At 49.5% G+C, this 10810-nt stretch overlaps 4 protein-coding genes across 4 annotated transcripts; 3 read left to right on the forward strand and 1 right to left on the reverse strand.

The window, feature by feature from the left end:
- Positions 1-132: 132 nt before the first annotated feature.
- H257_16413 (hypothetical protein) lies at positions 133-639 on the reverse strand (the record flags this gene model as incomplete). Its single annotated transcript, XM_009844838.1, has 2 exons — positions 133-255; positions 385-639. 2 exons carry the CDS (start codon positions 637-639, stop codon positions 133-135), a joined length of 378 nt encoding a protein of 125 aa, XP_009843140.1.
- Positions 640-3287: 2648 nt separating this feature from the next.
- H257_16414 (hypothetical protein) lies at positions 3288-4641 on the forward strand. The gene has a single exon (XM_009844839.1). It carries the CDS (start codon positions 3372-3374, stop codon positions 4572-4574), a length of 1203 nt encoding a protein of 400 aa, XP_009843141.1. The 5' UTR covers positions 3288-3371; the 3' UTR covers positions 4575-4641.
- Positions 4642-6575: 1934 nt separating this feature from the next.
- Positions 6576-7527, forward strand: H257_16415 (hypothetical protein). The gene has a single exon (XM_009844840.1). The coding sequence runs from the start codon at positions 6585-6587 to the stop codon at positions 7422-7424; it is 840 nt and encodes a 279-aa protein (XP_009843142.1). The 5' UTR covers positions 6576-6584; the 3' UTR covers positions 7425-7527.
- A 1530-nt stretch (positions 7528-9057) lies between these two features.
- Positions 9058-9651, forward strand: H257_16416 (hypothetical protein). Its single transcript, XM_009844841.1, has 2 exons — positions 9058-9377; positions 9426-9651. The coding sequence occupies exons 1-2, from the start codon at positions 9119-9121 to the stop codon at positions 9545-9547; spliced, it is 381 nt and encodes a 126-aa protein (XP_009843143.1). The 5' UTR covers positions 9058-9118; the 3' UTR covers positions 9548-9651.
- The last annotated feature ends 1159 nt before the right edge of the window (positions 9652-10810 follow it).

A 10810-nucleotide genomic window follows, 5' to 3' on the forward strand; every position in this document is an offset into this window, starting at 1 on the left:
CACTTTGTCCATAGTAAATGAATCCTTGGTGAACTTAACCGAGGACCCAAAGTACTGCTGGGGGAGGAGCGATAGGAACAGAGCACCCACTAACTGCTCCGACACAATTGGCTCGCCGAAGCACTTGACGCTCTAAGCGTTGATGCGGTTCCGTAGGGCACTCATTGCCTTAAAGTGGTCACCCACATGGCGGTAGTCGGACGTAAGGGTGCCGACGAACTTAGTGAGGAGGCCAATAACACTCGCCGCGCTCGACTCCCCAAAATCACGTTAGAGCATGCGCCAGATCTCGGTGACAGTAACGGCTGAATCAATTAGGGACACGTTCAGCTGGTTAAGGTAGCTCTTCGGTAGGGTTTTTGACAAAAGTGAGCGAATCTCCACGTTTTGTAAATCCCTAAGGAGGGTGGCCTCCTGTAGGGATTCTTGCGTTAAGGTATCCGGTAGCGCATCCGGCACACCAGTAAGCCAAGACTCGTACGACACGTCACACACGGCACGCTTGGCGTTTTGGGCGTCAATGCGGGCCTTAAGCCAGCGCTTCTGCAGCTCACCACGGAAGGCGTCCATCCAGGTTTGGAAGTCCTCACGCTTGCCACTGAATACGAGGCGTTGGATGTCGGACTTGTCGGAGTTCATACTTGAAGTATTCAGATGAACGCGGGCAACACAGTGGTGGGGTTGAAAGGGGTTGGTATTAAGGTGCTCAGTTAAAGGGCAATTCCAAAGTGAACACAAGCCTCTGCTTCATCGCACCAACTTGATGCACTATTGCTAGCTATGACGTCACGTGGCATTAACGAGTGTCAAACGGAGAGCAGCCAATCCCTGAATAATATAGGTCTGTGTCATGCAGATCACTCAAGATACATCTACAGACGATGCTAGCCGCTCATTCCAATGTCGTGACCTAATGCAAGCAACACTACTGATGTCTTACTTTGTAAATCAGTATGAAACTTATCCGGAATAATTTACGGATAATATTGAATTAACACTGATATTCAACAAAACGCGCTCGTGGCTCACACTTCACTAAACTCGTCGAGTGCATCGACAGTCCACCAAAGCACAACCTTCTCTGACCAGTGACACAAGTTCTCATGTGTGAATGACCGATTATCCTTACTTCCATCAACCCGTTGCTTAGAACAGCCGTCATTCTCAACCGAATGGTCCATAGCGAGTCCATATACCTTAGCGAGTCCATATACCTACAGTATAACGACCTTGACCAACTAAAGCGCGGGTGAGCTTTGCTCCCCATTCTGTAAATTGACTGTGAGACCGTAATAGTCAGTCCATACATAGTCGAGCAGCTTCAGCCTGACTATCCAGGGGCAGGTTGGAATGACGGCCTACTATTGACTATAAAGTGCCGGAAGGTGGTCAAGGATCTCACAAGTGAATTCCACGTCATCACCGTCGTCCAAAATAAACTTATGCCTCCGGGTTCATTTCCGGATATGATAGTTATGAGGATTTTTTACCGTTTTACTGCTGGGGTATGACGAAAATCAAAATACAGGAACTGTAAAACGGTATTTTACAGTCTGATTATAGAGGGGGATGCCCTCAGGCTTGAAGAAAGTAGTGAAGCATATGTTGGGGGAATAATACTCACATCTATACAACACGTTAACCGTCACCAGCGTCGATTTGTTTCTGGGTAACAGTTAGACACGTTTAGAACACGTCCACACGATGTTATGCCTGGAAACGTCATGGAGTTACAGTGCAGTATTGGAGCTGGTACAACTGGAGCATTCGACCCAAGCTCAAATAGCGTATTTTTGGCGGCAACTGCATCTTCAATGCAATGGCTGCAGGTACAGCTGTACCATAAACCACAGCAGAAGATACTTTGTGCGTAGGCCAGAGTCCCCGACGAAACATTTCCGACGGCTTGGTTATTGGCAGAATCGAACATAACGTTTTATCGTTTTATTGATATACCGTCAAGCCAGCGACCACAAACAGCTTCAAGAACCCCGAAACGCCGAATGCGATTTAGCCGTCAAAATCTTTGTGGATTGGGTTACTGTACTGTGGGGGGAGCTGGGGGGTACACTGTACGATATGTAGCACAACGGCTTGGCCCATCCACGCAACACGGTTACTAGTATAGCCCTATACTAGTAACCGCGTTGCGTGGATGGGCCAAGCCGTTGTAGTATAGCTCGATTTTTTCAGATAGAAAGTCGAAGTCACATGCTACGGAGCGATGATGGCAAGGGCGAGCACTGCAAGGTACTGATTGTCAGATGGGACATGGTGGGTACAAATTCGACCAAGTACTGTACTAGTACTGCATGGGGTGAAATTCGCCCTTTTTCAGACTGTGCTGATAACAATAATTCCCTGGCTTTCGTAATCATTTCACTAGTTCTTATTATGTCATAGTCTAATGCAGTGTAAACCAACACAACACATTCCAGCTAGGGGTAAGTGCATTTCAGTAGTCAGCGATAGCTAGACACTGGTGATGCAACCCTAACCCGAATAATAACCTGGAGTTTTGAAGTTTCAGGGCTTCCTTCTGGTACTTTTGAAGGGAAATGATTCCCTAAGAAACAGTGGAACAGAGAATTCCTTGTGCTGATAATGCTATAAATTGAAGCCAATACCTGATTCCGCCGGCGGGACCGGCTCTTCGAAATGCGGGCGCTTTGGTCAGAAAAATACACATTAAGAGATATTGTCTTTATAGATATTAATTCAAAAATTCCTGATTGTGTCCACAAGGACCGGTACTGGTAGCTAGCTCCACACATTGATCGTTGATGATTTTCTTTACTTTGGACCTTTATGAAACTACTGTAGTACCAACCACGCTACAGCAAAGTGTCCACCGAATTTCTGATATGTGACATTGCCTTGATACAGTTCTGAGTTTGTTGAATCAGATCTTCACAAAGTTCAAGGTACTATGAGCACCCCGGAGAAGTGCGTCGAAGGATTCTACAATTGTAGTATTATGGAGGACTACTAACTGTATGTTATCGAAAGTTATTGTTGGTTGGGATGATACGGGCATATATATACGCAATACTACTTACGGTTAATACAATCGCGACCGTACGATTTCAATGTCTAGTACTGGTAGAACTACCATGGGACAGATTGTGTGGCGTGAGTTAATTGTACGGTAGTGTTGGTGTTCGCTGATGTACCCAAAATCTTGACGTCATGTGGTTGTAGTTATCACTGGCCGCGCCTACGCAATCTGGGATTATCAGCCAAGTGTGCTTCGGGGGCTGACTCTTATGTTCGATGCTAAATCTGATGTGTGCATCACCGCGATTCCGACCCCACGAAAACGATTCCTTGACGGCGGGGAGAAGTAGACTCATTATCAAATTCGCCCAGTCATGTTTACCCTCATCAAGCTTGTTTCTGTTGTGGCTGCTATCGCCTTGTCGGCCACGGCGGCGTCGTCCTGCCACCAACAGGCCAACACGATTGGCTCTGACCACGCCCTTGACCTTGTAGCCGCCAAGAACGAGCCGTTCAGCTACATCATCGAAGAAGTGGGCGCCACTTATATCGCCCCCCACTTCAACGAACTGTCGATTCCGGATGGGGGGGTGCTCGAAATCAGCGCGTTGGACGGATCGCAAAAGGTGCGGTACACGGGGGCGCGCTCGGACTTTTACGCCGAGTACGTTACGGGGCCATCGGCCGTGCTCACGTACTACCCCCCCCAGGACATCGTCATTTCCGTGGATATTGTCAGCGATGACAACTCGACGGAATCGACGACGGGGGGGCTCGATGCTGCGTCTGTAGCGTTTTCCGTTGACCGCTTTGCCAGTGGGTTTGCCACTGGCATTGAATCGTCGATCGAAGCCATTTGCGGCGCCGACAACTCCAAGGCGGCAGTGTGCTTGAAGTCGTCTGATGCCACGAAGTACACCAAGGCCCAAGCCGTGGGGCGCCTCTTGATTGGCGGGTCGTCGCTGTGCACGGGCTGGCTATTTGGATCTCAAGGCCACCTTATCACCAACAACCACTGCATTGGCACGGCCGCGGCCGCAGCCAAAGTCCAGTTTGAATTTGGCGCAGAGTGTGCCACGTGCTCGGACCCGAACAATCTCAAACAACTGGCATGCCCTGGCACGACCGTCGCTACGAGCGCGCAGTTCATCTACACCAACAAGGAACTAGACGTGACATTGGTCAAGCTCAACTTGAAGGCGGGCGTGAGCCTTGCCAAGTACGGGTACCTCCAAGCGCGGACATCTGGCCCTGTGCTCAACGAGCCCATCTATATTGCCCAGCATCCGGGTGGCAAACCTAAACGTCTCGCCACCGTTGTGGACAGCGGCGCCGTGGGCACGATTGAAAAGTTCAGCATTGCCTCCTGCTCCCCTGATGAAATCGGGTACTCGCTCGACACGGAAGGCGGGTCGTCTGGGTCGCCTGTGCTCAGCACCAAGGACAACTTGGTCGTTGGGCTGCACAACTGCGGGGGGTGCCAGAACGGTGCGACAAAGATCAACAAGGTCGTGGCCCAGCTCAAGAGCTTGGGTTTGTTGCCTGCGAATGCTGCCGTCGCCCGCAAACTTCCGTAAACGTTGTCGCATACTAGTTATCGCGTCGTCCCATGTCTTTCATAATCCAAAAATGTCCAAGTGCGCATTCTGTTCTTACGTGTTGATTTCTCTCATCGGTAGTCATCCCCATTTCGACACATTCCACCAAGTTAATACACAAACAAGCAAGAACATTGCTCTAAGAATATTCGCGATAGATGGAGCCTAGCCACAACAGTCCGTCACATACTGTAGTGGGCATTGCTACGTTTCCAATTGTACCAATGTGGCTAAAGTATTTATAGATATATAGTTAGTTACGATGTGTGAAAACTCATAGTTTTTCCATTAAATGCCGACCACACAGTGGCAGTAGTTGACTCGGCAATAAAGTCGGTTCTACTGTTTGTAAAGTCCCCCTATTACAAAATACAACGTTCGTTGGTGAATCGGCAGAATGTGTAAGAGCTACAAGTGGTGGTCAAACCCTTGGGTGGGGGTAAAGTCGTTGGTTTGGCGGTTGTGGGGGCTCACAGCGCTGTACGGGAAGTTGGCGAAGGGGTCACGGGGGGGGGCTAGTTGTAGTTGGCGAGGGAGTAGTAGAGAAAACCGGCGGGGGGGGGGTCACAGTTGTTACTGTAGTTGGCTGGTGGATCTTGGTGTGGGGCTACTGGTACCAGTAGTTGCGATGGCATTCGACGGCAATCGTCTTCAATACCTCGAATTTTCCCCACGATCTAATCGGTTTAGATTCAAGCAGCCACTGCAATTGGGCAGTGGGTATCACCGCGTTACCCTCGATACTCAACACGGGCGAGCCCCCATTTGTGTCCAGCGAGTAGGGGGTGCGATGCTGGACGAGCCGAGTGTCAGACATTTTCCAGCCCCAACAACTGGTACGCGTAGCTATGCTGGTTGATCTTGGTGGTGTCGGCTATAGAACAGTAGTGCGTAGTCAGGCCGACGAAAAACCCGGTGACACTGGGCTCGTCCAGCACTTCACCCCCCCACACCTCGCGGCACCGTCGCATGCCACGTCCAACGAAACGAAGCCAATGAGCCGTCGACACACAAATACCACACCGCGCAATTTACGTTGTGGTTTGCTCGTGCTCGATTAACCTTTCGTCGAATACTCACCGAATGGGATAGTGCGGCCGTACCTGGACGGACACTTGGGGCAATGTGGTCGACCATCTTGCTCTGCCCGACAAAACTAGTGTGGCATGGCAGGGAATTGGGCTCTATTGGGCTATTGTCACACCAGAACGTCCACACCAACACCCTCCAGACGTGGTAGGCCGATGTGTTGGTGGTAGTAAACGCGTTGTGAATCAGCAGCGACGGGACCAACCGCGTCCTTGAACTGCGCTATCGGTGGGAACAAGCACCCGCTGCCGCTGACTGAGACTCGGCGTGGCTTTTGAGAGACTTAAAGCTCGCCGCATTGTAAGGACTAGGATGTCCGGAAATTGGCAAGTGCCTTAATGTTCTGTCTTTCGTGTGACTGGAAGTGTGAATTTATATACCTGGTAACCTGGAACAGTGGAAGTGAAGGCACGCATGTGTACGAAAATTGCCACTCTGGCGTGAGTGGTTCGGCACTCCATATCCAGTCTAGTTCTGGCTCTAGACTTTCGTGTGTAAGTTTACAAAACTAGCACCAAAGTGCGAGAATCGTCGAAGAGGACCGTGATGAAGTCACTCCAGTGCTGTTTCGAGTCACTGCAGTGCTGTTTCGATTCACAGTCAACACACTCAAGATGTAACTTACCGGTACTTACATTTTGACCAATCACAGCAATGTCGGATGAAAGTGTCGTATTTGCAAAGTTACCCATACATAACATTATAGGCAAAAACTCCAACAAAGCAATCGGTGCTACACTACTACGTAGTACGTACCCCTTCGCATTTCACCGTGTGAACGATGACTACGTACCAGCAACACGACCAAAACCACCATCACCCTGCAAAAATAGCTCCAAATGATCCAACCAATCACATACCCCCATGCATAATAATCCAATTCCACAAGGTGAACGAACGATGCCACAACTAGCCGCCACGACGGTCATCCTCCTGTCCCTCGACCTCTGGCGCATTGTGACCGCATTTCAAACTGGCGTGTACCTTCATATGCAGCCGTTGGCCAAGCTGGCGGCTCTTCCCAAACACTACAGAAGCAACGAAGGCAAGATCCGCGACTGGATCCAGACATTGGACGCGGTGCTATCCCCCTGGTACGCCACGTACGGCACGTCTCGCATTGGGCTGTTGATACTCACGCTACCTCGCATGCGAGACTTGATGATCACGCACGCCGTGTACTTCAACGATGTGGACCGGTTGGCATTTCTGCACGCGACTTTCGACGTTCGACGATGCCGACAAAATCTCCTGAACCTGGCCGCAGCCCAAGGCCACGACGCGTCGGTGGCGTATTTGCATTCGATTGGACATCAAGGCTGCAACACAGGCGCGATGAACTTGGCGGCGCAATTTGGACATCTCAGAATCGTGCAATTTTTACACGCCCACCGCACCGAAGGCTGCTCGATTCGCGCAATGGATGCCGCCGCACGCGAAGGTCACTTGGATGTAGTTCAGTGGCTTCACTTTAACCGAACCGAAGGCTGTACGATCGACGCCATGGACGAAGCCAGTGCCCGTGGCCATCTGGAGGTCGTCCAGTGGCTCCACCAGAATCGTCGGGAAGGGTGTTCGTTCCGAGCTATGGACGCAGCCGCGGGCAATGGCCACTTGGAAACTGTGACATGGCTGCTTGAGAATCGCACCGAGGGGTGTACCCCCCAGCTGTCGAAGCCCTCCGATTTCGCCACTTGGACATGGCGGTGTTCTTGTCGACAAAGTACAATCTCGATCTAACTTTAAAGGGTGACCTTACTGGGCAGTCGCCTCCAAATGTGCCCCACTTTCGAAAAGTTGGCGTCGTGGAACAAAGACACAGGATAAGCCAACCGCTGTTGGCCGACATTCGATCGAAACGGAATTGGTCCAGTGATGACGACGAATAGTCGCCGTCGTGTGATGCCTTAAATATCAAAACTCGGAATGTCATACAACTGACTGTTATTGGCCGTGTATAATCTTGGTCGCGTCGATTCAATCAATACCGCGCAACGGAGTTGCTGCTTCTCATATATATTGGGAAACAAGCACACTTTTTGGTTCACTGTCATTAGATATCAGTACAGGGATATCAAAAAGCTAGGCACACTTCGCTGTAACATGACTGATCGTATATGAACGTGGTTGGTTGACTCGGGGGCTACACCAATCAGCCCCGCAGAACTGCAGCCACACAAAGTCGTGGTACATATTAGTATTTATTAATATTTACATGGGCACACAACTTGGACCAGTCGCCTTTCGAGCATTTCACTTGGACAATAGGGAAGACTAGGTCTCAGTTTTGCAGTGCCCTCCATGAGTTTTCCTGCAGGGCGATAGCAATCCCATTGCAGGAATTCTCTTGAGGCACGGTGGTGTTATCGGAAGCACATGGTGTCCGTCGATTCGGGGAAGTCCATACAAAGATCAATGGAAAAATGGAGGCGTAGGTGCCTCGCAACATTACAATGTATCCGATATCGTGGGGGGGACTGCCGGCACGTGGCTCCGGCATCGGTCGTGGTGCCGTCTCCTAAGCAGAGATAGGGAAACAAATATTTATACTTAGAAGTATTTATTTCAGTCAAAAATGATATGTATCCTTATTTCTGACGTGCAAGGGTCGAATCGCCCCCCCGGTGTATTTGTCTTATGCCGTGGTTTGTGCGGATCGCGGGAAACAACACCCTTCCAATACGAGAATTCATGACGCACTAGCGACCGTAACTTCATAGAATTGCTCTTAAGTGAAAACATAAAACAATTGCTTTATGTTCTATGAAAGATCAATTCACATAAAGTAATTGCTTTACGTTTCAGAGCAATTCTATGAAGTTACGGTAATCGGTGCAACATGTCGAGGTACTGTACAGCGACGCCACCGAGCTCCATATGCTGGACAAATTGAACGTGTAGAAGGGCAAATCCCGACGAGAGAGGAAATCGATTGGGCATTCGGTGAAGTGCACGATTGGGGCTCACTCCTCGCCAAGGCACCGCCTGCACAAATTTATACACACGACCTCCGCTACGCTGCGGTGCGCGCAATGTGGGCGGATGCTCTGTGGTCGCTCGCTACTGTAAGGCTAGGTCAATTCCCTTATGTTGTGATACATATGTGTCTCACCCCGATTTCTTCCCGTGATTCCCTAATCCTTGTGTGCACGAACATTTGATTCATTCCGCATGCACATTGGCATTGGTCCACACTAGCTGCAAATGGTGTAGTAGTGTTTCACCGTACTTGAATAGTCTTATCAATCCAGAAACACTCGTCCCTACAAAGCAGTCGTTACGCGGCACTTCGTATCAGTAAATGTTCGTTTTTGGTTCCAGAACCCCCTTAACGGGTTGGTCGCTTATTGGCTACAATTCAATTGATACCCGTTGACGCGAAAGAAAGCCCACTACAAGCGTCCGTTATTCTCGTATTGACCTCAACTACTGAAATGACCGTGCATTCTCTTGCCTCAGTGGCTACACCACGCAGCCCCACGACGACAGAGCACAGTTCTTCTAACGAGAACAACGTGCCTCAAATGAATCCCCAGCAACGGACTCGCCGGGGGAAACGCAAAGGGGGCACACCAAAATCAACTAGGCCAAACATTCGGAAGACAACATTGTTGCAGCCTGGAACTCTGGTTCAAGTCGTGTCCCCACGTCAAATGCACCACGACTTTGCGTGGCTGCAGTCTGTGAATCCAGGTAACTCAATACATGAGACAAGGATAAATAACAAAAGGGGGCCCGTAGATGGCTCGTACAATGTGTCCTATGTCGTGGGGGGGACTGACCGGCACGTGGCTCCGGCATCGGTCATCGTGTCGCCGGATGTGCTTGGCGCTCGCACCATGCGACGCAACCATTCGATTTGATTCGATGGGCGGGCAGAACTCGACTGTGTCGTTTATGCATATTCAGTAGTGTTGTGTGTTGGATGTAGGCTACCATATGACGGTGAACTATATGACCTGTTCCATTCGTTGGTCTAGTAAGGGAGGCAAAGGGATTGAATGGGCGGCTGTACTGTATGCGGGGTAGCAACTGAAAAGACGTCCAAATGTGGATATTTGTATCACCTTGCAGTCAACCTGGACATATAACGTTATGATGCAATCCGTCTCTGTAAACTACGGGTACTCATTCCAAATATTTGGTCAATTCGGAGGGCCACGTTTAATAGTTTTACGACATGCCGCTGCGCTTGTGTGCTGGCAGGAATTAGGTAAGCTTAATGTTGTGTCATGGCACTTCGCGCATGAAATATCCCTTGAGTAACTCGAAACAAACCAAATGTGTACGCCCCACCACGAGCCTTGAAACCCCGGTGCCCTGGAAGCTACATAGTTACGTCGAAGTGTAGTCGTCATTCTCCAGGGTGTGGGTCATCCCTCACGAAAATCTGAAGCAAGCCTACCTCCGCTACGCTGCGAAAGGCCGCGCACCTCGACTCAGATGCAGAGAACGTTCAAGGTGCGACGAACTCTTGGTCATAGTGGCGTCGAATGCGATTTCGCCTCTGTTGCAAATCAATTTTGCGTAGCGACTTGATCCCGTTTAGTGTTGTACTGAGAACATCCCGTTAACCGTTGCGAATAAAGTGGGCGCATCCCCCGGACAGACGAGCGTGCAGGGTGGGTGGTAATCGAGGTGTCCATATTGGACACCGCCATTCGAAAGCCTTCGACAGTCGACGACAACGAGAATTCCAACCCTCCCTTCCTGATGTCACCCCTCTTTTGAATGCGGTTACAGTGTATTGTAACAATCAATTTAAGAGCTTCAATCAATTTAAGACAAAATGTACATGAGCCAATGAAAAGACGTGAAATTTCCTTGAGCCAATGAAACGACGCAAAATAACCTAACCACACAATTTATATGCAAAGTGGTATACATTATTCAAGATATAAATATGCGTACTAAATTGATTGTTAAAATGAGATCAAACTTGCTTGGTTTTTGTTGATTTAGTCATTGGAAATACATCGAAACCCAATATAATTGATATGAGGTTGTTCCCCATTAATTCAGCTACAATCTCCAAGTTTCAGAGGTCGAAAATGTTGAATGAGCGGGGAGCTTTGGAAGTTCTCCCCAGCCGCCTTCCTCAGATGCGTCTTAAATTGATTGTTTAC

Source organism: Aphanomyces astaci, assembly GCF_000520075.1.
Source record: "Aphanomyces astaci strain APO3 unplaced genomic scaffold supercont1.86, whole genome shotgun sequence".
Lineage (NCBI taxonomy): Eukaryota > Oomycota > Saprolegniomycetes > Saprolegniales > Verrucalvaceae > Aphanomyces > Aphanomyces astaci.

Excerpts from the sequence above, each read along its gene's own strand:
- H257_16414 (XM_009844839.1), top strand. The coding sequence starts at position 3,372 with ATGTTTACCCTCATCAAGCTTGTTTCTGTTGTGGCTGCTATCGCCTTG.
- H257_16415 (XM_009844840.1), top strand. The coding sequence starts at position 6,585 with ATGCCACAACTAGCCGCCACGACGGTCATCCTCCTGTCCCTCGACCTC.
- H257_16416 (XM_009844841.1), top strand. The coding sequence starts at position 9,119 with ATGACCGTGCATTCTCTTGCCTCAGTGGCTACACCACGCAGCCCCACG. Across the intron at positions 9,378-9,425 it reads GCTGCAGTCTGTGAATCCAG|ATGGCTCGTACAATGTGTCC; the intron begins GTAACTCAATAC and ends GGGGGCCCGTAG.